We start from the raw sequence: 25,498 nt of genomic DNA, 5'->3' as shown, positions 1-25,498 counted from the left end.
CAAGCCTTTATTATTCTTATAGCTCGTAAGACGCCTCGCGCGCAAGCCTTTATTATTCTTATAGCTCGTAAGACACCGCGCGCGCAAGCTTTTATTATTCTCATAGCTCATAAGTCGCCTCGCGCGCAAGCTTTATTATTCTCATAGCTCGTAAGACGCCATGCGCGCAGGCTTCATTATTCTCATAGATCCGTAAGTCGCCTCGCGCGCAGGCTTTATTATTTTTACAGCTCGTAAGACTCCTCGCGCGCAAGCTTTTATTATTCTTATAGCTCGTAAGACGCCTCGCGCGCAAGCTTTTATTATTCTTATAGCTCGTAAGACGCCACGCGCGCAGGCTTCATTATTCTCATAGATCCGTAAGTCGCCTCGCGCGCAGGCTTCATTATTTTTACAGCTCGTAAGTCGCCTCACGCGCGCACGCTTTATTATTCATATAGCTCGTAAGACGCTTCGCGCGCAAGCTTTTATTATTCTTATAGCTCGTAAGACGCCTTGCGCGCAAGCTTTTATTATTCTTATAGCTCGTAAGTCGCCTCGCGCGCAAAGCTTTATTATTCTCATAGCTCGTAAGTCGCATCGCGCGCAGGCTTTTATTATTCGGCGTGCTATATCTTATTCATGCTAGTGCACCATCATTATCATAAAAACCACAACACGTCACCATCATGAAGAAAACCTCCCAAAACTCAAAGACAATAAAGATAAGGCCGAAGAAAAGGGAAAAAAAAACCGCCTCACGCCCTAACACACCTCATAAAGTCCAGCGCTCCACCTAAACGCTTGCGCGCCCAGGAGCAACGCTGGACTTGGGGGGGCTTGTAGGGGTATGGTACTAAACCCGGTTTTACGACCCTAAATTTATTATGTTTGGCTTATTTAATTATATGGACTAATATAATGTTATTGGGCTGAGGGGGTTTTGTGGAGGTAACCCTAACTGGGCTAGGCCCATTAGGGTACCATGATGGTGGCCATGAGGCTCCCTATATAAGGAGGTCTCCACCTCCTTATTAGGGGTTGGTCATTCTCAATAAGAGCCACCACCATATTTTTGTGTCTGTGAACAAGAGATCCTGGAGATTTCTTAGCGGTCACCTCCACACCCCCAAAAAGTCATTGCAGATCCCAATCAGCCGGAGAAAAAGATCAAGACGTGGTTCATTCATCTCGAAATCCGTGGAAACATCGTCATGGATCAGGTAAGATTCATCTCGTGTTTCGACAATTATAATTTATGAAGCCTAGATAATCTATATTAATTAATCGATATACCAATTAACAAATATATCTTTGTTAGCACCCTTCTATAAACCTATCGCAAAACGGTGAGCTCCAATCCGACTACGGCTTCTACTTACCGCTATTGCTTTTGCTTCTGCTATTACTTTTGAATTTTGATGACACGCGGCTATATTATAGATTATAATATTTCTTTAAATTTATTTTGCCTTTTTTATAATTTTATTTACTTAAATATAGTCTTCACACAAAAATAAATACTAAATTTTATATTTTAGATTATAATATTTCAGATTTTTTTTTGGATACTATTTGTACTTAAACATAACATTGTTTTGAGTATTTTTTTTCTTGTTTTGTAATAAACACTATTATTATAATTTATAAATAAAGGTTTTTTAATGGGATGTGATCTTCATATACCACCCCCATGGTGACTGTACAGGCCTATACGGCTCGTTTAGAGCTATGTGGGCCGTATATGCCACACATGACTGACAAGTGTACAGAGGGGACACAGTAAACAACTTTTTTGTGGCTTATACGGCCCGTATAGCCCTGTACGAGCCGTATAGGTCTTCATCAGCTCAGGGCCTATGGCCCTATACGACTCGTATAAGCATATATGGGTCGTATATTTGAAAAATGGTGTGTGGAGATCCAAGGTGGTGTATGAAGATCGCATGCCCTTTTAATTTGTAATATAAATTCTCCTTGCATGGTGCGAGTGACAACCTGTCGGTTTTAAATTAATCAAGTTTCTTCTTAGTCACAAGCAAATAAGATCGATGATGACCAAAGACACATAAAGAACATTTGGCCATGCCAATATTGTCATGCATTTGGAATGAAAACCCTGAAAAAAATATCAGTTCATCTAGGGGTGCAAACCAACCGATTTGAGCCCGAGCTCAGCTCGTTTAACTAACACAGAGCTGAATCTCGAGTTCGACTGGTTTCAATGTTTGTTTCTAACGATCGAGCTCGGCTTGTTTCGTAGTTTTTCAATCTTGAGCTCGACTCAATTAATTTTTGTATATATATATTTTTCAATTTTATTTTATATATAGTATATATTATTTAGTTATTTTTCATAACATTATATATATATATATATATATTAATAATTGTAATATACATTTTTAAAAAATTATATAAATAAGGCTCGGTTAGGCTCGTGAGCCGAATTAAGCTCGATAAGTGAAGCTCATACTCGTTTTAGCTTGGCTTAATTGTGCTTTTTCACGAGCCAATCTAACATGGCACCCTATCTAACATGGCATGTTGTAACTTTAGTTCTAGCTTTAAAAGCGTAGCAACAACTATATTATTTAGAACACGTGATATAAACAACGTAATACATTTGTAAATATTGTTCATCCATTTAGAATACATAAGTTTATTCGTACATCTACTTTATGTTTATGTATAATAAAAAATGTCTTCAAATGTACGAAAACGACTAGGTTTTTACTATTTTTTACTAATACTTGATGTTCTTGCGTGTTAGTTACTTATGTTTTATTAGCGATAAAAACACACACTCGCTAAACTTTACCCCTAAAGTATATCAAATGTGCGCTTTGTGCATGGGACTCGAATCTACGCCCCCTTCGATGAGGATAAAACCCGATGCCACTAGGCATAGAACCCAATCAACCATCGACGCCTGTTATTTATGTATTTAATATCCTTTTACATTTTCATTATTTTCTTAAAGGTTGAGACGTGTATAATTAAGGACAGTTATAAACTTCACGAGAAAGACCATTATTTTGCTAATATTCTCCCTCGTGAATATTATTACTCGAGTATTGTCAAATAAAGTGTGGCTCATTATGAGACACCTATAATCATCTAAAGTTAATCTAGATCCTCGTACACAAGTAAATGACCCACGTTTTTTATTCCTAAAAGAAACGGGCCTAATCGACTTGATATTTGTCAACTTAAATGCACAACTTTTCCAATGACGTATAAGTAGTATAGAAAATGAGGTGGCTTGATATTTAGCGGTCTTGACTCAATATATGAACATGTACATATATTCTAAGATTTTTCATTAATCTTGAATAAGGTGTACACAAGACGAGTCAAGTTGAGCCCACCTAAACTTAAACTCAACACGACTCATTTACTTGTATATTATTTTTCTTTTGTCGTGTAACTATAATTTTCCGCATATCTTACCCAACTTCTTTTGATATATGTATTTTTTTTAAATAGATCGCTACACATAAAGACTTATTTTTGTGCTTAGAAAGTTATAATTTGATGTGAAGTGTAAAAAGAATCATTTTATAAAATCCTCCCTTAGGGATATTTCTCCAGTGACAAATAATATGTTGTATGTTTGATATTTTATGTCTTTACTTGTGGATTGTGACTCGTTGTGGAACACAAATTAGGGAGGGGATATATATAAAAATCCATAATGTGTAAATATAAATATAATCTACAAACCCGTACACTAGTAAATAGCCCATGTCTATTTCCTAAAGAGATGTAGATATTTGGCTATTTGCTAATTTAACTGTAGAACCTTTTTTTAACAAATAAAAGGTAGTACAAAAAATAAGCTTGACTTGACATGTGCTGATCTTGATCAGGTATCTTAACATGTTGGTTCTTAACAACGCCCACAATAGCAAACCTTTACAAAAACCACATCAGCTCAGGTTCGACCCAAAGAATGTCTTAATAATATCCATAATAACAAACCTTTGCAGACTTTACTTAGACCTCTCATTTTCTTTTATAAACCCTCATAAACCCAATTAAAAATCATTAAACTTGTGTGTGTATACATATGTGTGTGCATGTATGAGAGAAAGAGAGAGAGATTTTTTTTTTTGGGGGGGGGGGGGGGGGGGGGGGTTCACGGTCTCCCCCGCCTTGAGGTCTGCAGTTCTTGTCCATGTACATGGGCAGCACAATGGATCATCCAACCCTCATCCGCCTCCTAGCCATAATGTCACATCAGCCGGACCTCAGCCATTGCACCCCGTTGTGTGGGTTGATGTTTAATGATCATGAACTGGCATATTACATGTCAAGATACCGAGTGCGTATATATATAAGTTTTTCTTAACTTTATATTTTATTATTTCTTTAGATTCATAAAGTCATCTAAATATTTTGTGAACTCGTCAAAATAAGTTTGAACTTTCATTGATACCACTCACTGCATATATTCATTCATTATCAGAATTCAGAACAAAAAAAATACCAAATGGAAATGGGTCAATGAAAAGGAAAAAGTTAAATGCAGAATATGTTGACAATGGCCATAAAAAGACAGCTCATATTATATTCTTCTTTATTTATTTTTTTAATATATTTATTTTTTAAACATTTTTAATTTAAACGAAATATCTACAAATATAAGCATTAGTCCGTTTCACACATAATAAAATCGAGTGATAGACATCCGTAAACCAAAAATTAGTGTCACGAAAAAAGTTTTTGGCTTTGTCATTGCACGGAACATCATCATTTTATTAATATCACGATCCAACATACGACATCCAACACATGTAATTAATAATATTTCTTCACCTACAAAATATGGCTAACGATCTATCCCGACAAACCCCAATTGATTGCTTCCTCTCCACTAGTAACACCCACTCCATTGTTGCATCTCTCTCTCTCTCTCTCTCTCTCTCTCTATAGTAGTATTATACTTTGACCACCAAACTTTCAACTTTGTCATAGTATTTTTTTGGATGATATCATAACAAACCAAACTGATACCGATTGAGAATCTGCCACGCACCCATTGCAACACGCCAGTTTGAAGTAGCTAGAGAGAGAGAGAGAGAGAGAGTATGGATCCCTTGGTTTCTGACGAGGCAACCGACGAATGCGTTAGGGTTTCTTCGTGAATCAAGTTCGATCCGTCACAACACACGAAATCTCTAACTTTTTTTTTACTATTTTAAAATACAGAGATAGGTAAATTTGTTAGAGCCATAGTTGCATTTTCATAAGTTTTATGTAATATTGTATTATCAAAGTGTAGAAGGATTCCTCAACATTTTTATAACCAATAGAAAATGTAATGAAATACTTATATATTAAAATACTTTTCTTCATTCGAAAAGTTATATCCAACTTATAAAGTTAGACCAAAATGTAATCTTGCACTTAGAGCTTTTCTAACGCGGGCATCTACATCCGACATTTAAACGATCCTAGCCGGTCGCTATCTACTCGAGATCGACTCATTAACAGTCCGATTGAGTTGAGCTAAACGAGCCAGAGCTTGAGCCTAAAAGTAAGCTCGTTTATTAAACAAACCTGAGCTTCATTTGTCGAGCTCGAGTCAATTCACGAGTCTAAACGAGCCTATCGTTTCTTAATTTTTATGAAAAAATAACTAAATAATATATATACTAAGCTATATATTAAATTATAATTGACAAAATAAAACTAATTATAGATATATAAAAATTAATAAATAGTGAATGAGCCCCGGGTTTGAAAAACTACTTAAAAGCAGTACTTGAGCTTCAGAAATAAATATCAATATGAGCCAAGCTCAAGCTCTGAGTATTAAAACGAGCCAAGCTCAAGCATAGTCAAGATAAAAAGTCGAAGGACAAAACTTTCCTTTATAGAAAAAGTGTAACAACCAATTCCAAACCAATAATATTACTTCTGCTAAAAAAAATAAATATCTAGCTTCATTTGGTACTACTCTCTGCATCCCTTCATTTTTATTTTCCCGAGGGCGATTGTTCTCTCTCTCGATCTTAATAATAATAATATTATTATTCAATTCACTATATTGAAACCCTAACCCCCAAATTCACCATACAATAATTCATTCTCTCTATCTCGATCATTTCATTTCATCACAATTATAATAATAATAATAATGCAACAACACCAGAGGCTAAAGCAGCAACAGGCGTTGATGCAACAAGCTCTCCTTCAACAACAATCGATGTATCATCCTGGCCTCTTAGCTCCTCCACAGGTTTATATGCTGTCATTTGTTTTGATTATGTAATGTATATTCGTTATGTGTTGGTCATAATGTTGTAATTTGTGATTGAATGATTGATCGTTGGATTATCACCGATATGCGTGTAATTTGCAAGGAATTTCGAATTGTTTGATTGATTATTTGTGAAATGTAACGCTGTGAGCCTGTGATGGTCTATCGCAATCGATTTTCGACGAAATGAGTTTTGTTTTTTTAACTGTATGCTAGTTAACCAATTATTTTTGAAATGCAAGATTAATTTGAATTTTCTTACTAGATTAAAACTAACATAAGTAAATTTGTAATAATCTTTAAATAACGCATATTACGGAACTGATATGAGTTTCTAAAGTGAACTGGTAGCTTTTTGCTTGGCTTAGCTGGTGTTTGTTTAATTCTGACTGAAAAATGTTTTTTTTCTCTTTGCATATTATATTATGCTCTTGAAACTAATGGTTTTTTAGTCACGGAATGTTTTTTCTTGTCTTGATTCTTGACGCATTGGATAAGGGTGTTAGCTGTTGTGCAATGGCGTTTGGAGGCGCTTCCATGATGACAATGCTGCATTTTTTATAGAAATAATGAGAGTGTGTAGTGGTTTTTTATGTGGTCCTTTATTGATCAGTTTGACAATTTAGTGGCTTATCTTTTAGGAAATTAGGTGTATACCCTGTTCTCAAGAGACTATTTGCTTTCATAGTGTGTGGCAGCATGTTTTTTATTTGCTTTATTGCATGTGGGCTCCCTTTCATCATAATAGGGGGTCTGGCAACCTTTGCTCCTGCCCTGGGTTTTTATGTGGTTGTGGGAGATGTGGAAATAGGAAGTTAGTAGTTCTGGTTTTGAATGTGAGCTTGTTTTTTGCACATAAGGCATATGATTGGCTAATATGCAACTTTTATTATGTTTTCACATAAGTTCCACTATTAGATTCTTTTCGTTTCAAAATTCTTTTGTGAAATGTGATCATTCCAGTTTTGGGAGGGAAAGGTTTTTAGTTTAATCTTGGGTTTTAAGCATTTGGTTAGTTTCTTCTGTTGAAGATTTACCCTTGCGGGATTTTCCTAATCGCATTGCTATTGCCAGTTTTTTAAAGAAGTCCATATTTTGATTTCAAAAAAGATTTCTAGACGACAAAAGCATTTTTGTTTCTGTTGTGTTTTAGTGGATGCTTCATTTTTTAGCTAGCCACAATGGGTGCAGATTAAATTAAAATGCTGAATCAGATGTATAAGAACTGTAAAGCGTTTGTAAGGAATAAAGGCAGTTAGAACCTATTATGAATTCAGCAATGCAGCAAGTCCTTTAATCTTGGATTTTCTTATACTTTTATATTTTATAAGCTTACATAGGGGAACTATGTGGACATTTGTTTATTTTTTTTTAGTGACTTAGTGTGCTTCTTTGCCTTTTTATTCTTTCTTTAGGGCTGATTTACTCTAGTTAGTGGGGTGGGTTTTATCCTTTTCTTTTCACTTAGTTTGTTATTCTTTTTGGGGGTTTTCCTTTTTTCACTTTTTAATTTTGCAGATTGAGCCAATCCCAAGTGGAAATCTGCCTCCTGGATTTGATCCAAATACATGCCGCAGTGTGTGAGTGGTTTACAGACGATTTTTTCAGTTTTTTTACCCTTTTTTATTTGCACGTTCAAGCATGACAAACACCTTGTTCAGCCTCTCTTAACCAGCTATGTGGTTTATAGTTAGCTATATTTGTAAAATTTGCTTTTCACATCCTTCAATGCACATACCGACATACAGTACCTAGGTTTATAGTTGTTATAGGCAAAGTGTCAAATGTAGAATGACTATATTGTTATATGTACCAAAAACTGGGTAGTATTGTGTAGCTAATTTTTTTTATATAAATTTCTAGTTCTTTAATTTTTGAGGCGTTGCAGCTATATCGGGAACGTTCATATACAAGTGACTGAACCACTTCTTCAAGAGGTTTTTGCAAGTACTGGTCCTGTTGAAGGCTGCAAACTCATAAGAAAAGAGAAGGTAGACGTATTTTTTGTTAATATATGTTGAATTGTCACAGGTTTTTATCAATTTTTTTGTTTTATGTTTTATGTTTTTTGTGCAGTCATCTTATGGATTCATCCACTACTTTGACCGTAGATCAGCTGCGCTTGCCATATTATCTTTAAATGGGAGGCATTTGTAAGTTTTTGATAATAGATCCATGTGCTCCTTGTTATCTCATATAACCACCTTTTGCCAATGTAATTTTCAGGTTTGGACAACCTATTAAAGTTAACTGGGCATATGCCAGTGGACAAAGGGAGGACACATCAGGTCGGTTTTATGTGGTGCTTATCTTTTGTCTGGTTAATACGTGTAGTCATCTTCAGGCGTTACTATTTTATAATAAGTTAATAATTCAATCTCATGGCATTAACACTTTTGGTTTGCAGGTCACTACAACATATTTGTAGGTGATCTTAGCCCTGAGGTTACAGATGCTATGTTGTATGCATCCTTCTCTGTTTATAGTAGTTGTTCGTAAGTACATCACCTTCTCTCTCTCTCTCTATACACATACACACACACTCGTTCGCCATATAGTCATATACTTTATATAATATCTATTGGTCTGATGTAGGGACGCGAGGGTTATGTGGGATCAGAAAACTGGCCGTTCACGAGGTTTTGGGTTTGTTTCCTTCCGTAATCAACAGGTTTATAGTCCATAACTGATCATGAGCATAATTTGTTATATATTTTTGTGCAAAGTATTTTTTTTAGTTACAATCTAAACTTACTAATACTGTTCAGGACTCTCAAAGTGCTATCAATGACTTAACTGGTAAGTGTTACATTAACAGTTCTTTTATTCGTTCATTTGTAAATATATGCTAGTATTCTTTTATCATTTGTTCTTATTTAATTTTATCATTATCAGGGAAATGGCTTGGCAGTAGGCAAATAAGGTGCAACTGGGCTACCAAAGGTGCCGGTACCAGTGATGAAAAACAGGCCTCAGATTCTAAAAGTGTCGTGGAGCTAACAAACGGGTCTTCAGGTACGCAACAGAAATAACATTTTAAAATATTTTGTTTCAACTGTCATACTTTTGTTTTAATATAAATATTTTTTATAATTTGCCGAGGAAAATAAAGAGCCTGTTAATAATGATGCTCCTGAAAATAACCCACAGTATACCACTGTTTATGTCGGCAACCTTGCTCCAGAAGTAAGAACTAATATTCCTTCAGCCGTGTAGCTATACTTATAATTGTTTCAACTAAGGATATGATCGTAATTGTGTTTCAGGTTACTCAGCTTGAGCTCCATCGCCACTTTCACACCCTTGGTGCTGGAATAATCGAGGAAGTCCGGGTCCAACCGGATAAAGGGTTCGGTTTCGTGAGATACAATAATCACGCAGAGGCTGCTTTAGCCATTCAAATGGGAAACACACAATCCATCCTTTATGGTAAACAAATTAAGGTGCGTACGTGTATTTATTCTCGAAAATAATTATCTCGTTTTTTTTTACCATTTCTTTACTTGTTTTGTTCGCAATTTAGTGTTCTTGGGGCAGTAAGCCAACCCCGCCAGGAACAACCTCAAACCCACTTCCGCCACCTGTACCTGCACCGATGCTGTCGGCTGCTGACTTGTTGGCATACGAGAGACAGCTGGCAATAAGCAAGATGGTTGGGGTCCATGGGCTGATGCACCCACAAGGGCAGCACCCGCTTAAACCACTGGGTAGTGTGAGTATGGGTGCGGCTGGAGCAAGCCAGGCTATTTATGACGGTGGTTTCCAGAATGTTGCGGCTGCCCAACAACTCATGTATTATCAGTGAGTGATTACGTGGCGTTACTGCTTGCGTTTGTGTTTTTTTTTTCAATTATTTTATTTTATGAGCTTTTAGGAGGCTTTATGATGTTCAGCTTTGTTTTATCTTTTTTATTTTTTTAACTTTACCCCGTTGTTCTGTTTCTATATGCTTGCCATGAGTATGGATACATGTAATGTCTGTTTAATGTTTGTTATGGCGGTAGCTGGCTTTTGTATTTGTAATAAGTGTCTTGTTGGTTTATTTGATCCGATATCCAACGACCGTGAAATGCCTTTCACAATGAAATTTTTATAGGGTCCGGCTAAAAACACGGCTTTAAACAAAATATCTAGAGTTTTTGGCAAAGTTGTCGACTTTTAAGGACTCTAATGGCACTTGAATGCCCGAAGGACTCTTCAACAAAACATGCTTTTTTTGAAATATTGTTAACTCAAACGGAACCATTATTATACAAGTGGATTAGAATCTAAAACCCTTAAAACAACACTGTAATTGCTATAAAGAAACTATAACTGTCATTGTGATCAATCAATCAACTTCTTCAAGGCTTAATTCATCAAGTCTACATAGATGAAAACCGCCGAGATTGTTAAATTTGTCAGATGGTGACGCAAAATTGTTTAGATGAGAGCTCAGCAAAGCTCTAATGACGTATCCTTCATCAATTTCCGTCAAAAGCTGTGGCTTCTTCTACCTAATCCGTCAAAATTCGAGGCTTCATCAACCACTACACAAGACAATTCAATTTTAGTTTTCTCATTGCACATTTGAGAACCTTTTGTGGGAATTGTGAGACCCTTCCTACGATTTCGCCACCACCGAGCCAGCTTGTAGCAGAAATACCACGTCACCCTTGTGGGTGGTTACTGTCTAGTGAGCATGCTTACGCTAGTGAGCTATTGTTTCCTATGTACGTGGAGCTAATGAAACGTATCCTTCAATCGTTTTATTATCTTCCAATTGTAAGACACTTTTTTCTATTAAATAAATCACTCATTAGATGTAACATATGTTAAGTGAGTGACTTTCCAGCTAATGAAACGTCTACGTGATAACTCTCATACCTCACCACTCATTAGATACAACACATGTCCTTACGTAGTTGCACACAACTAATGAGAGAGCTTTTCCCTTTATATTTGTTATACTGAGTCTACCGTAAAATTAAATAAAAAAAACACTCAGATATGAGATATCTTTAATTATTTAAAACAACTCACGTGTTGGGGCACTCTTATAGTCTAGTCCCTAACAAAATCCTAAACCGCCCTTATGTGAGTGAGTCTCCCATGAGCGAGGATCCCATGAGTGTACTCATACTAGTCAACTATCATTCCCCGCGTACAAAAACCTTTCAACCTTTTATTATCTTTTAACTATTAAACCTTTTCTCTTAAAAATATCACTCAATCATTCACCAGATTCAAACACATCGCCTGTGGGTGGCTTTCCGGCTGACGTAACACTCACATCACAGTTCTCCTTTGTTTTTGAACCTCTCACCACTCATTAGTTATAACACGTGCAATCTGAAACGAGCACGAGTGCCTTTCCCATTAAAATTATTATACACAAGTACACATATATTTCTGAACAACCAACGAACAGAGAATTACCAATGTACTCCGTACAGGGTGACCCAATAACAAAAGGCCAACGCAAGCTGGTCCAACCCATCTGTACAAACCCTTAAACGTCTCCAAGTTATCTCCCATTCCGAGGAAAACCCACTCACCCGAAAACCCACTAGTGATAAAATCCGGACGTCCTTTATTGAGCCACCATATCGGAAAAATTATACACAAATATATTAAAGTAAAAAATATATCTCAAATATAAGTTGTTTTTATTTTTTAAGTCAACCCCTTAAATAAATACATATAGGCTATATAGCCCTAACAAAGCCCCAAGACCCAAATCAATAACCAGTCCGTTCCGGAGCTCCGTATATGGCGAACGCAATGTAAAAAACTCATCATTTAACAGTCAATCAATTCACAGTTTCTCAGATTCATTCAAACTATCCGATTGGCTCCGAGACGTATCACAATGGTGGTTTCATTCAAGGTCTCCAAGACCGGTACTCGCTTCAAACCTAAACCTAAGCCTAAATCGGATCCACAACACGAAGAAGAACAACAAGATGTTCACAGTAATAATAATAATAATAATAATAATAATAATAATAATAATAATAATAATCAGTTTGCTGTTTCAGCTGCAAAAGCAAAAGCTAAACCTAAACCCTCGGTACGTATTCATCTCCTTCACTTTCGTCTAATTGTTTAATTGCTTTTTAAATCGGTTAAATCGCGTGTTCGTTTGTGCAATTTGATTCAATCTGATGTGTATTCAGCTCAAACTGAATCTATTAGCTTAAAATTTTGATGATTATAGTGATTATTTAGGGAAATTGTGTAGATGATTTGAATTGAGCACAGCAGAATTAGGGATTTATAAGATTTTTATATGAATTTTGCTTAATAGGTGAAGTGAATGCAGTTGGATTGTTTACTGGTGTAATAATATGCTAGGGCACTTAAATTAGGGTTTAGGAAAGATGATGAAACTTGTAAACTCGTGAAAACCACTTTTATACATTTATTTATGTTTTTTTATATAGTTTTATTATGTACTATGTTAATAAAGTCGTTCAGTTTTATCTTGTCTAATTCTTTTGCAAATCGGTTGAATCGTGTGTTTGTTTGTGCGGTTTTGATCAGTTTGACGTGTATTTAAGCTCAAATTGAATCTATTAGCTTACAAAGTTGATGATTATAGTGATTATTTAGGGAAATTGTGTAGAATTGCGGATGATTTGAATTGAGCTCAGTAGAATTAGGGATTTATAATAACTTTGTATGAATTTTGTTTAATAGGTGAAAAAATGAGTCCGTTGGATTGTTTACTGGTGTAATATGATGATGAAACTTGTAAACTCGTGAAAATCACTTTTAAACATTTTTATTTATGTTTTCGTAATTTTTAATTTTTTATATGTTATTATACTTGTTCGTTTTGTATCGGCCAATTTTTTTCTCAAATCGGTTAAATCACGTGCTTGCTTGTGCAATCTGATGAGAAATTTGCGTAAATTTCAACAAAATTGATGATTATGGGAAATTGTGTAGAGTTGCAGGTGATTTGTATTGACCACAGAAGAATTAGGGATTTATAGAAGCTTTGTGTATATATTGTTTAGAAAGTGAAATGAAGTCATTGGCTTGTTTACTGGTGTAACAATCTGCTAGGACACTTAAATTAGAGCCCAGTAGAAACCACTTTTAACCTGGCAGCTAGTGAAAACCACTTTCAAAATCATGTTTTTATCTTTTTTTCATTTTTTCGTTCTTTTTATATGTTATTAATCTGTGCCAAAACCAAAAAGAAATGAAAAGAATAAGTAGATCGAGATACATATATGTAGATTACGAGCCCTACATATACATATTTTCTTTTTTTTGTCTTTTTTTGTTTTGGTAAAGATTAATAACATATTAAAAGAATGAAAAAAAAGTAGTGTTTATGAGTGGTTTTCACGAGTTTTTAAGTATTTTAATGGTTTTTATTTGAACCTTTCCCTTGGAAAGATAGGATCTTTGCTCATAATTAACTTACGCTATTCCAGACTTTAAACTTTTTGTACACTTTGTTTGATATAACGTTTATGATATATGCTGAAACTGTAGGTTGATGTTGCTGAAAATGGCAGAGATGATTCTGAAATTTCAGGTATTTTGCTAAAGAACATTAATTTACGCATGTATGTTTGCTTTCATTGGCTGTTCGGATACTTGGTTTGCTAATTTTATATTTTGCTTTTGTCAGATGCTGATATTTCTTTCTTCATAAACCTCTTTCCTGATGGATATTCAATTGGAAACCCTTCTGAGGTTTGTTACTACATTATGTCAGAATTTTGTTTTGTTTATAAAACAGTAAGCTTTGGAATCGACTAACTACATTGTACACACTTTTAGAATCGGATTGTTGTACAAGATGATCCAAAGTTCTTGCACCCATATGATCGGACATCAGAAAGCCTATTCTTGGTAATTCTTAATCTTCATACTTATATTTTACGTATGAAATGATCAGATCGGGTCGGGTTTTCATCTCAAATGGGTTAGATGAGTAAATAAGTGTAGTTTAAAAGGGAATGCGTTAAATGAGTTGACAGAGCCCCCCCTCCCCTTCTCCCTAACCAGTCTATTTTTAGCGCAACCATCGAAATCATTTTCATTTAAATATTGGATTATTATTGTAACTTGTAATTATAGCCAACACATTAATTATTATGTATAAAAACTGGTAAATAAGTGTTTGCGGGTCAGCCTGACCTCATGTGGCGTTTCCTAAAGAATTACCTTTCAATTAAAACATGTTTTCACCCATACCTAACCCATCCATCCTTGCACCTATACTTATATCTAAATGTATGATAATATCTTGAGTTAAAGTACCTTAGTCAACGGGACTGTTAATAGCCTGCCCCTCGTACCATTCAATTTCACACCTTTTCTTATCAATTGAGTTAGTTGTAACACCAAGGATGAGAAACCTTCCAAGAAGCGTTGGTAATAACCTGCCATAACCAAGAAACTTCTTACTCCAGTTACTGTATTAGGTCTTGGCCATTAGTAAATGTCTCAGCTTTTGGTGTTTCTACGTCGATTCCCTTCACAGAGATCACGCGGCTGAGAATTGCCAAACTTTCTAAATTGTGAATTCTGCTTGGAGGGAGTAACATTTCTTGGTCACATGGTGTATACGAAAGGAATCGAAGTGGATCTGGCGAAAGTTGAGGCTGTTACTAATTGGCCAGTTGCTAATTCAGTAACTGAAGAAAGAAGTTGCTTGAGTTTGTCAGATAATTACTGGTGTTTTGTGTTCAAGGTTTGTTAAGTTAGAAATGAGTGATTATTAAAGAAATTTTAACACACCTGCTTTTCTATTGGTACTTAAAGGCTATTGAGCGTGGCTTGTTACCTGCTGATTTCTTGGATGATATACCATGCAAATATAAGAATGGGGCAGTTGCTTGTGAGGTAAGTGATCACATTTTATAGAAATTTAGAACTAAAGTTAAGACACATTCCTTCTGAGTTCTGATGTGGTAATATTGCAGGTGAGAGATTATAGAAATTCTGCTTCAGAACCAGGAGTTAATAATGGTTCTTCTGCAGATTCATCACGCCCAATTACCACCAAAATACGCCTTAAAATGTCATTAGAGAACGTGGTTAAGGACATCCCTTTGATTTCTGATAGTTCTTGGACTTATGGTGATTTAATGGTGAGCTTTATTTAATATGATACTCCCTCTGTCCCATTTTAAGTGTCCTAATTTGAATTTTCAAGTCTTTCTTGTTTAACTTTGACCGACAATATTTTTGTTTGTGTTATATAATACTTGATGAAAATTATATCAATGTAAAATACATTTAAAACCCAATCCATTCATATATATTACATCAAGTATTATATAACACAAACAAAAATATTGTCGGTCAAAGTTAAACAAGAAAGACTTAAAAAATCAAATTAGGACATTTAAAATGGGACGGAGGGAGTAATAAATTAATAATCAAATGATAATATTTAAATATACTACAATCTAACATTTAATTTATTTGGGCCTGTAGGAAGCTGAAGCTCGCATATTAATAGCCCTAAATCCAAAGCTGGATATCAATCCAACTCCCAACTTAGACCGACTCTGCAGACCTCCAACTTGCACAAATGTAAGTTTTATAAACTTGTTAATAATCCTGCTGATGTGGATAAATTATTTTACTTTTTTTGTTTATAATCACTTATTATTTTGTTACAGCTAAATTTGAATATACGAGAACTTAGACGGAAGAGGTTGAGGCAAATGGCGGGACCGGACAATTCGGTCAACGGGAAGAAGATTTGCATTGACCGGTTCCCGGAAAACCAAAATTCAGCGCTGATGGCGCAGCCATCTGATTTTGTGAATTCGACTGGCCAAAATGTTGTTCCAGCATCTCCTTCACTATCTTATCAATCAAAATATCAAATCGGGTCTGGAAACCCTAGAGTTATGCAGGATCATGGTTCCGGGCCTGTGCAAGACATGATGAATTCATATTCTGAAAGTATGAATTCAAATTTGGGTAAGAGGGAAAACCAAGATGGTCAACTGTCTTCCATGACTGGTTTGACTAAAAGAGCTAGGTCAAACTCAATGGGTCTTGATGGAAGTCAACAACAAATGGATGGATTAAATACACTCATGCAGCAACAGCAGCAGCAGCAACACCAGCAATCAATTGGTAGAGGGATTCAGCTACCTTATAATGGTGGAATGCAAAAGTATCCATTTGAAGGAAGCTTCAATCAAGAACCGTTTACAATGGGTCAACCCGGATTGAGATACAATCTAAAACAAGAGCCTGTTGACCCAGAGCTAAACCGAAACATGCAGATGGTGGATTCAGATGTTGACCCGCGCCTACAACAACAGAGGCTGAATCAGCAGTTTCAAAGATCCAGTTTTCCACCAACACCATGGAACACTCTGGATAATTCTAGGAAAGAGGAACAATTTCAAAGAAGAAAGTCAGCACAAAGTCCACGTGTATCTTCTGGAACGTTACCTCAATCTCCTCTTTCATCAAAGTCCGGGGAATTTTCTAGTGGATCTCATGGCGCACAGTACGGTGCACCCCAAAGGGACAAGTCAGCAGTCACTTCAGTTCCAACTGTTGGCGGGGCCGGATCATTGACTTCTAATGCTCAAATGGCAGCCAGAAGATCAACCTCTCTTCCGAAAACCCCTGCTGCTATGAGTGGCGTCGGATCGCCTGCTAGTGTAAGTAACATTAGTGGGGCTGGGCCCTTTAATGCATCCAGTCCGCTAGTCGGAAAAGAGGCTGATAAAAGCATACGTGACAAATTCTCAAAGATTGAAATGTTGACTGCCAGGTATTAAATATAGAGTAAACTAACTTTAATTACTTTTATTGATGTTGAGATTATATGATTAATTTTAAATTTATCGCAGGTATCAGTTAAACATGAAAAAGAATAAGGTTGATGAATACATTGAGAATACATCATTTAGCACTCAACAATTGAATCATCATCTCTTTAATGATCTCAATAATGAAAACCCTAAAGATGAAGACATGCCCCTGTCTAAATCACTTGTGGGAGGGAGCATGAATGTTTGCAAGACCCGAGTTTTGATCTTTGAGCAGAAAGAACGTATGCTCCAAGGTTTGTTTGTTGAAGTACTATAAAAAGTAAAATATATATATATATATATATATATTTATTAGATGTTGACTTTTTTCTGATCATATACGCTGACTTTTCTTCCAGGAAACGGGTTCTCAGTTTCAAAATCACGAACTAGATTGATATTATCAGAGAAACGTGACGATGGCACAGTTGCAATGCATTATGGAGAATTAGATGATTGTGATTACTTAGCTTCAGAAGAAAGCCTTCCTACACTTCCCAATACCGTTAAGTTTTACTTATTTATTTCTTTATAATTTTTTATCCGCTTGAATTTAACAAATACAGTATTTCTGACTTTTGACTTGACTTAATGTTACAGCATATTGCAGACTTGCTTGCAGCTCAATTCCAGACACTGGTATGATCTTAAAAACTGAATTCACTAATTTCAAAATATTATCTCTTTACTTTTTAATGTGTATGAAAGATAATAATCATATTATAACCTATGAAGGTTATGAACTTGCGGGCGATCATCTCCAACCAAAACCAGCCAACACCGTTCGATCTTCCGGTGATCAACCAAATAATAACCCGTCTGGAGTATTGTCCCCAAAAATTGAAATGTCAGATACGGTTTCAGGCAGTGAAATTGCAAAGCCATCTGATAGTGGAAATAATAATAATAATGCATCAGTAAATTCATCTGGTGTAAGAATGCATCCACCTGCAAATTCACAACCGATGCCAATCTCGCAAGGCGGAAGCGGGTTATTGCCACCTGCACGGCCCATGCAACCGGAGTCACAACCATCGTTTCAACAAAATCAACATAACTTGATTCAACAACAGATGCAAAGATCATCGGCTATGATGCTTTCCAATCCGTTATCTCATTTAAATGCAATGGGACAGAATTCAAACATGCAACAGTTAGGTCATATGTTGAATAAAACCACCCCGCTTCAACTTCAAATGTTGCAGCAGCAGCAACAACAGCAGCAACAACCTCAAATGCAGAGGAAGATGATGATGGGGCTTGGGAATGTTGGAATGGGGGGTAATACCGGGAATAATATGGTTGGGCTTCAAGGCATGGGGAATAATATTGTTGGGCTTCAAGGCATGGGGGCCAATCGTGGGATTTCACCACCGATGTCGGGGGTGCTGTCGGGAATGGGGAATAATATGGGTCAGACTTCGATTAATATGAACCAGGCGTCTAATATTAGTAATGTAATAAGTCAGCAACTTAGGAATGGGGTGATAACACCGGTTCAAGCTCAAATGATGAATGCAAAGCTTAGAATGGTACAACAGAACAGAGCTATGATGGGTGGGGTGGGAGGGCAATCTGGTAATATTACCGGGTTGCCGGGTGCAAACCGCCAGATGCATCCAGGGTCAAGTAACTATTCCATGCCGGGTCCTGGTATGAACCGGGCAAACAATGTGAACCCAATGCAACGAACCGCTATGGCCCCACCAAAATTAATGTCCGGCATGAACGCCTACATGAATCAGTCACAGCAATTGCCAAATCAGCAGCAGCAACAGCAGATGCATGTACAACAACAGCAGCAGCAGCAGCAAATGCCACATCAGCAACAACAGCAGCAATTGCCACATCAGCAACTGCAGCAGCAACAGCAGCAGCAGCAGCAAGAATCATCATCTCCCTTACAGGCGGTTCTCTCGCCACCTCAGCAACAGGTTGGTTCTCCATCAATGGGACTGCAACAACAAGCTAGCCCTCAACAGATGAGCCAGCGGACCCCGATGAGCCCACAGTTAAGTTCTGGTGCGATTCACCCACCAATGAGTGCAGGTAATCAAGAGGCTAATTGTCCTGCAAGCCCACAGCTGAGCTCACAGACCATGGGTTCGGTCAGCAGTATGACTAATTCACCAATGGATATGCAGGGTGTTAATAAGAGCAGCTAGCCATAATAATCATACATGCTCACTGTTTATTTATCTTTTTTCAAGTTTGTGTAATGGAGAATAGTATTTTGTATAGATATATATTTATATGCTTGAAACTGGGACATTTTAAGGTCTAGTGTTTACATATCAGTGTTATATGATTTCAAACATTTAACATAAATCATGTGTTCAATTCCAAAAGATTGAATGATATTTAGCATTGGATTTGTTACAGATTATTTATTTAGCATATTATTATGAAATGATTCTTGATAAGATTATCTGAAGCTACAGTCTACAATGGCGATTATCGGCCTGCGTTCTGACATGATTTCTGGTAATATCATTGAGAGTGGGACAGCCAGAAAGAGCCATTGTGAGCTCAAGTTCTTCCTTCAACATTTTGATCACTCTTTTAACTCCATACTCGCCCTTTGCAGCCAACCCGAACAAAATCGGTCGCCCAATCTGTGCAATGTTGGATTACATTATCTAAGTATGATTATAAGAAAGATACTGGAATTTTGAAGTATCCTATTTGCAGGTGAAGTTACCATAACAGCTTGTGCACCAAGTGCCAAAGCTTTGAACACATCTGTTCCACGTCGTACTCCTCCGTCAAAGAGAACTGGTATTCTTCCTTGAACTGCAGCTACCACCTGCAAGCCCAATAAATTTCTTGACCAATGGTGATTAGGTGAATTTAAATTTGTTAACTATGGATAATTACCTCTTCAAGAGCATCAATGGTGGCTGGGACATAATCTAGTTGGCGCCCTCCATGATTGGACACCACGATCCCTTTAACTCCCGCTTCCACAGCTTTGATGGCTGCCAAGAAAAATAAGCTAAGATGGATGAGTCGGATGGGCTGAGGAATGAGTTGAATCGGGTCTTACCATCTTCGCGAGTCAGTACACCCTTTATCAAAATTGGCAATTTTGTAATGGACACCAACCAAGCAATGTCCTGCCAAACCAATCAGTTGTAACTACTTCTAGCAAACCATAAAAAGCTATTATATAAAGACCTGATACCGAACTCATCTAGAGTTTGCGGACTCCTACTTGAACTACCTAAACTAAGGCAAACGAGGTAGAAAAAAGCCCCAACATAAAAAAGGGAGCTACCGGCCCCATTACCATAAGTAATGGATGGAAACATCTCGACATGTTGGATCATGTGACAAACTACCGAACTCGAATTCCATCATTTGGAGTCCCAACTTCAATATGGACGGTTTTTCTTGTATTATTTTATTTTCTATGTACTAACACGTGAATCTTTGATTTAAGTAATTCACACGTTTATTTAGAACATCAATTTCAGGGTTTGAACATTTGACCTCCTATTTCACACCTTAACCACCTTATCATCCCACCAAAGTGGAACTGACGTTAATGTAATGCTCTAGTTATTGAATATTATATCAAATTTTCCTTAAGACTATTTTCTCTTTTATTTTCTTCCGCTCCGCGTCAAGACACATAGATACAAATTGTGGGTCCTTTTGGTTAAAAGATTGCATAAGAACAAAGAGATGCCAAAAGTAATTTCTTATACCTTCCAAGAAAAAGAAGGATCAAGGCTACTAGATGCAAAAGCTTCAAGATTTGAACCCTTACTCTGCAAATCACATATAATGTATTCACCATTAACATATATGCATAATAAGGAACCCTGAAAAACCAACATACAAAAGATAATGATATCACTTGCATCATAAACTTCAGTTGACATAAGACCTTCAAAATTCTTCAGCTGGGGTGCAATCATTCTACATGAAATGTTGCAAGATTAGTTATATATCTTGAAAAAAAGTTAAAAGTTAACAAAAATGAAAAGGCCATAAAAAATAGTCAACAAACTAATTTTTGTATATCAAAGTGTCTAAAATGGAGGTACTTTTCATTTTTTCTAAAAAAAATGGCATGTTAACTCTTAAAACTTATCAAAAATGAAATAAAAGTGACTTTCAATTTTTTTTTAAAAAAAAAAAAAAAAACTATACCATCTTGACAAATTTAGAGAGTTAACAAATCATTATTTTAAATATTTTAGGGACCTCAATGTTCAAAACTAACTTAGTGACTTTTTAGTTTAATTTTTTATAAGTTGAGGAACTTTTATACACCAAAATAAGGTTGAGAAATTTTGTTAAAACTAAGAAAGTATATTGGATTTTATATCCTTTTAACCTAAAAAGAAACATTATTTTATGCAATGTTTTTACTTGTTTTTTATATCAGCCTCCCTACGACCAATTGTAGGAGTATCAACAGTAAGAAGAATAGCTTTGAATCCATTTACTTCAGCTCTTTTCACCATCAAAGCAGATATGTCACATCTCTTGTACACCTAAAAACAAATGCAAAATAAATTAATGCTTACTATTTATATAATATAAAAGTAGGGTTTGTATCAAATACTTATATATACAAGTAGAGTAATTTATTCTACTTGATTATCACAATTAGCATATTAATTTATCATTCATACTATACTATATATATAATATACGCCTTTAACTCATTAATTCATCATTCAATTTGATTTTCCTCTAATAATTTGAATTCCTTAACTTAAATTTAAAACATAGGTACCGGTATCACAATATTATCAGAACCGTTACCAGTATTTGTTTCTATGCTTTCGGTCGATGAACATGTCCATATTCTTTTGAGCACATCACGACTTTATTTTCGGGGTTTCTCTTTCGATTGCTATAGCGAGTGCGCACTAGTTAAAATTATAATAAAAAAAAATTGCATACATATAACTGAAAGAACCGAACAGCATTGCAACTGGAAGCAACTTCCTCAATTGTGCATGTAGATGAGAAAGATAATCCCTGCAGTAAAAAAAATAATAATTAAAATAAATTAAACTAACAAAAGTAATTTAGTAAGCTGCAGATAAAACAATAAAATTACCATTATGACATTACATGCAGCCGCTGCTTTGGCGGTTAAGATCTCTCCTGAAAATACATTCAGAAATTACAAACATACAAGAAAATAGTTACTAAACATGAGATTATGGGTGTTAAACGGGTTGTGTTCGCGGGTTGACGAGTCGACCCTGATATGAACCGAAAGATGAATGGCATAAAATAACCATTCATTTTAAGTTGTCACATAATAATATTAAAAAAAAACTTTGGCATAAAATACGCGGACAGTTTAAGTTATAACAAATAATATTTAAAAAAAAAATCTTTGCCATAAAATACCCGGTCATTTTAAGTTATCACGCAATAATAATTTAAAAAAAAAAACTTTGGCATAAAATACCCAGTCAGTTTAAGTTATCGCATAATAATATACTCGATCAATTTAAGAAATCTGCGAATTATGAATTTCCTACCTCCCGGATGCGCCAACTTATGCATAGAAGTCGGAGCAATCATAATCGGTGCAGAAGTTTTGTAACCCAATATGGTTGTTGACATATCTATTTTGCTCACATCCACAAGAATTCTTGGCCTAAGACTGTTGATCAAATAAAATGTTGTTAAAAAGAAAACAATGTATATGATGGCAATGTTATAAAGTTAATAATATCTTACGTACGTAATTCGTTTAAATGCTTCGACATTTTGTCTAAGTGTGTGTTCATCCTCAGCTCCGCCAGCAAAGAATTCATAGTACATTTTTGGAAGAGCCTGTTTTGCCAGTTCTTGATATTCCTTCACATTCACCGGTTCATCACCCATTCTGATCACTTTTGTTTCTGGTATCACGAATTAGGATTAATCGTTCCTTTTTATCGAGTTTGAGCCAATATGCATATACGCGTATATAAACATTTTTAAAATGGAATCAGAAATCGCATTCTTTCGTGGAAATTAATAAGAAAAAACAAATAAATATTGAAGTAGTTCCTACTATATGATAACCGAATTAACTGTCGAACCATTTTAACCACCAACCGACACACTTTTTAAGAAAGCATTGCGTTGTTTCAACTCATTTTGATTTTGATTGTGAGAGTTTTGTCTATGGTTTAAATCTAGTACACTTTTACGCGTGCATCATAGAACAAGGGGTGTGAATTTCTAACAAGACACGAACATAACTCGTGTAAATTGTATCGAAGTCAATGGAAAAGAACTCTCAATCTATAAACCTATTACGGGCCTACGGGCCATAGACTAAAAAACCTCAATAAGTAATATTAACACTCCTACTCAAGTTGCAGTATTAATGATAATCATGATTCATGACCATGCATCTTGTTACAAATAAAATTTAAAAAGATGACCAATATAAACTAAACTGAAACTGGAGTAAAGTTTAACCGGGATGCGTTAAACCGAGGCAAAGTTGATAATGCATGGAGCAATATGGTTTCCTAGAGTTTGTATCAAGAGCCTTAGCTCTAATACCATGAAAACTGGATTAGAATAACTAACGAAAATTACAATGAAGGAGAACTCTCAATATACAGGAAAGGAAAACTAACGAACCCGTCACGGGCTATATACTAAGAAACCATAATAACTATAACTAACAAATTTAGACTAAATGGTTTCATGCCAATTTTGGGTCGAACCCACAAACATATTTAGCTAAATCCGGTATGTTTTATACTTCAGTTTTTTTTAAATGTGTTTTATACAAATAATATGTGAATTGAGGAGTTTAAAGTATTATTGTATTAACATGTAACAAAATTAAACAACTCGTTTCTAGTTAAACTAGTTGTGTTCATGTTAACCCGCGTAACATGAAGTGATGTTGCATGTCTAAAACACTAAAATCTAGCATTCACTGAATTAAGAACATTAATTAATTAATATACATAGAAATAATCATACCTGTTGTGTTGATGATCTGCAGAAATGTAGTGTTCAAAGATTAGTTTTGGTGAAATTATTTAGTGGATCCATATACAATAATAATCACTTAATCAGACAAATGAGTCAACGCAGCACAGCTAACATGGACCCCATGTGATTGATTGTTGCATATGAACACCAATTTTGCTTTAAAAAAAACCTCTAAATTTGTTTATATAAAAAGAAAGTTTTATTAAAAAAAAACATGGGTCCAACTTGCAAAAAACAGCCCCTTTAAAATGGTCTGATTAGATTACAATATTAACTATGTTACACAAATAAATAGTCCTCAAAGGGTAAAAGAACGAAAATGTCTTTCTAAACATATATAAAATCCATTAATCCAACAAAATAAATACTTTCTAAACATAAAGGTTTCATTTAGTTAACCACCTCTATATATCAAGCAACTATATATATGCTGAAATTAGAGGTGGTTAAAAACTATATATATATATATATATGTCGAAGCATGAAATGAATCTGACCTGATCCATGACGATGTTTCCACGGATTTTCGAGATGAACAAACCACGTCTTGATCTTCTTCATCAGCTGCTGGCGGACCTGCGATGGCTTTTTGGGGGTGTGGAGGTGACTGCTAAGATATCCTGAGGATTTCTTGTTCACAGACACAAAAAAGTGGTGGTGGCTCTTATTGAGCATGACCTTCAATAAGGAGGTGGAGACCTCCTTATATAGAGTCTCATGGCCACCATCATGGTACCCTAATGGGCCTAGCCCAGTTAGGGTTACCTCCACAAAACCCTCTCAGCCCAATAACATTGTATTAGTCCATATAATAAAATAAGCCAAACATAATAGATTTAGGGTCGTAGAACCGGGTTTTAGTACCATACCCCTACAAGCCCCCCAAGTCCAGCGTTGCTCCTGGGCGCGCAAGCGTCTAAGTGGAGCGCTGGACTTTATAAGGTGTGAGGCGGTTTTTTCCCTTTTCTTTGGCCTTGTCTTTATTGTCTGAGTTTTGGGAGGTTTTCTTCATGATGGTGACGAGCTGTAAAAATAATGAAGCTTGCGCGTGAGGCGGCTTACGAGCTATAATAATAGAGCCTGCGCGAGTTGCGGCTTACGAGCTATAATAATAATGCCTGCGCGCGAGAGGCGACTTACGAGCTAAGAATAATAAAGCCTGCGCGCGAGGCGTCTTACGAGCTGAGAATGATATAGCCTGCGCGTGAGGCGCCTTACGAGCTATGAGAATAGTAAAGCCTGCGCGTGAGAGGCGTCTTATGAGCTTTGAGAATAATAATTAAGCTAGCGCGCGGGGCGACTTACGAGCTGAGAATAATAAAGCCTGCGCGCGAGGGGCGTCTTACGAGCTGTAGCATAATAAAGCCTGCGCGTGAGGCGTCTTACGAGCTAAGAATAATAAAGCCTGCGCGCGAGAGGCGACTTACGAGCTAAGAATAATAAAGCTTGCGCGCGAGAGGCGTCTTATGAGCTTTGAGAA

At 36.0% G+C, this 25,498-nt stretch overlaps 3 protein-coding genes across 3 annotated transcripts; 2 read left to right on the top strand and 1 right to left on the bottom strand.

The window, feature by feature from the left end:
* The first annotated feature begins 5,952 nt into the window (after positions 1-5,952).
* On the top strand, positions 5,953-10,264 carry LOC143529254 (oligouridylate-binding protein 1C-like). The gene is made up of 12 exons (XM_077025078.1): positions 5,953-6,226; positions 7,766-7,827; positions 8,136-8,238; positions 8,324-8,400; positions 8,474-8,535; positions 8,655-8,742; positions 8,843-8,918; positions 9,016-9,046; positions 9,143-9,259; positions 9,345-9,433; positions 9,514-9,690; positions 9,771-10,264. The coding sequence occupies exons 1-12, from the start codon at positions 6,125-6,127 to the stop codon at positions 10,050-10,052; spliced, it is 1,266 nt and encodes a 421-aa protein (XP_076881193.1). The 5' UTR covers positions 5,953-6,124; the 3' UTR covers positions 10,053-10,264.
* Positions 10,265-12,041: 1,777 nt separating this feature from the next.
* Positions 12,042-19,380, top strand: LOC143529253 (protein PHYTOCHROME-DEPENDENT LATE-FLOWERING-like). The gene is made up of 12 exons (XM_077025076.1): positions 12,042-12,299; positions 13,739-13,781; positions 13,878-13,942; positions 14,030-14,101; positions 15,017-15,097; positions 15,178-15,345; positions 15,695-15,793; positions 15,883-17,000; positions 17,080-17,294; positions 17,400-17,545; positions 17,641-17,684; positions 17,768-19,380. Exons 1-12 carry the CDS (start codon positions 12,099-12,101, stop codon positions 19,203-19,205), a joined length of 3,690 nt encoding a protein of 1,229 aa, XP_076881191.1. The 5' UTR covers positions 12,042-12,098; the 3' UTR covers positions 19,206-19,380.
* A 27-nt stretch (positions 19,381-19,407) lies between these two features.
* LOC143529251 (peroxisomal (S)-2-hydroxyacid oxidase GLO4-like) lies at positions 19,408-24,023 on the bottom strand. Its single transcript, XM_077025074.1, has 11 exons — positions 24,007-24,023; positions 22,760-22,919; positions 22,554-22,678; positions 22,121-22,167; positions 21,961-22,038; positions 21,421-21,545; positions 20,751-20,964; positions 20,087-20,156; positions 19,918-20,018; positions 19,742-19,846; positions 19,408-19,655 (listed from the first exon to the last, which is right to left on the bottom strand). Exons 2-11 carry the CDS (start codon positions 22,900-22,902, stop codon positions 19,476-19,478), a joined length of 1,188 nt encoding a protein of 395 aa, XP_076881189.1. The 5' UTR covers positions 22,903-22,919; positions 24,007-24,023; the 3' UTR covers positions 19,408-19,475.
* Positions 24,024-25,498: the final 1,475 nt, after the last annotated feature.

This window comes from Bidens hawaiensis, unplaced genomic scaffold (genome assembly GCF_021521415.1).
Source record: "Bidens hawaiensis isolate Kalapana, Puna unplaced genomic scaffold, B.hawaiensis_p1.1 tig00008515_1, whole genome shotgun sequence".
Lineage (NCBI taxonomy): Eukaryota > Viridiplantae > Streptophyta > Magnoliopsida > Asterales > Asteraceae > Bidens > Bidens hawaiensis.
Note: the sequence above shows the minus strand (reverse complement) of the source record. Positions and strands in the feature narration are given on the sequence as shown.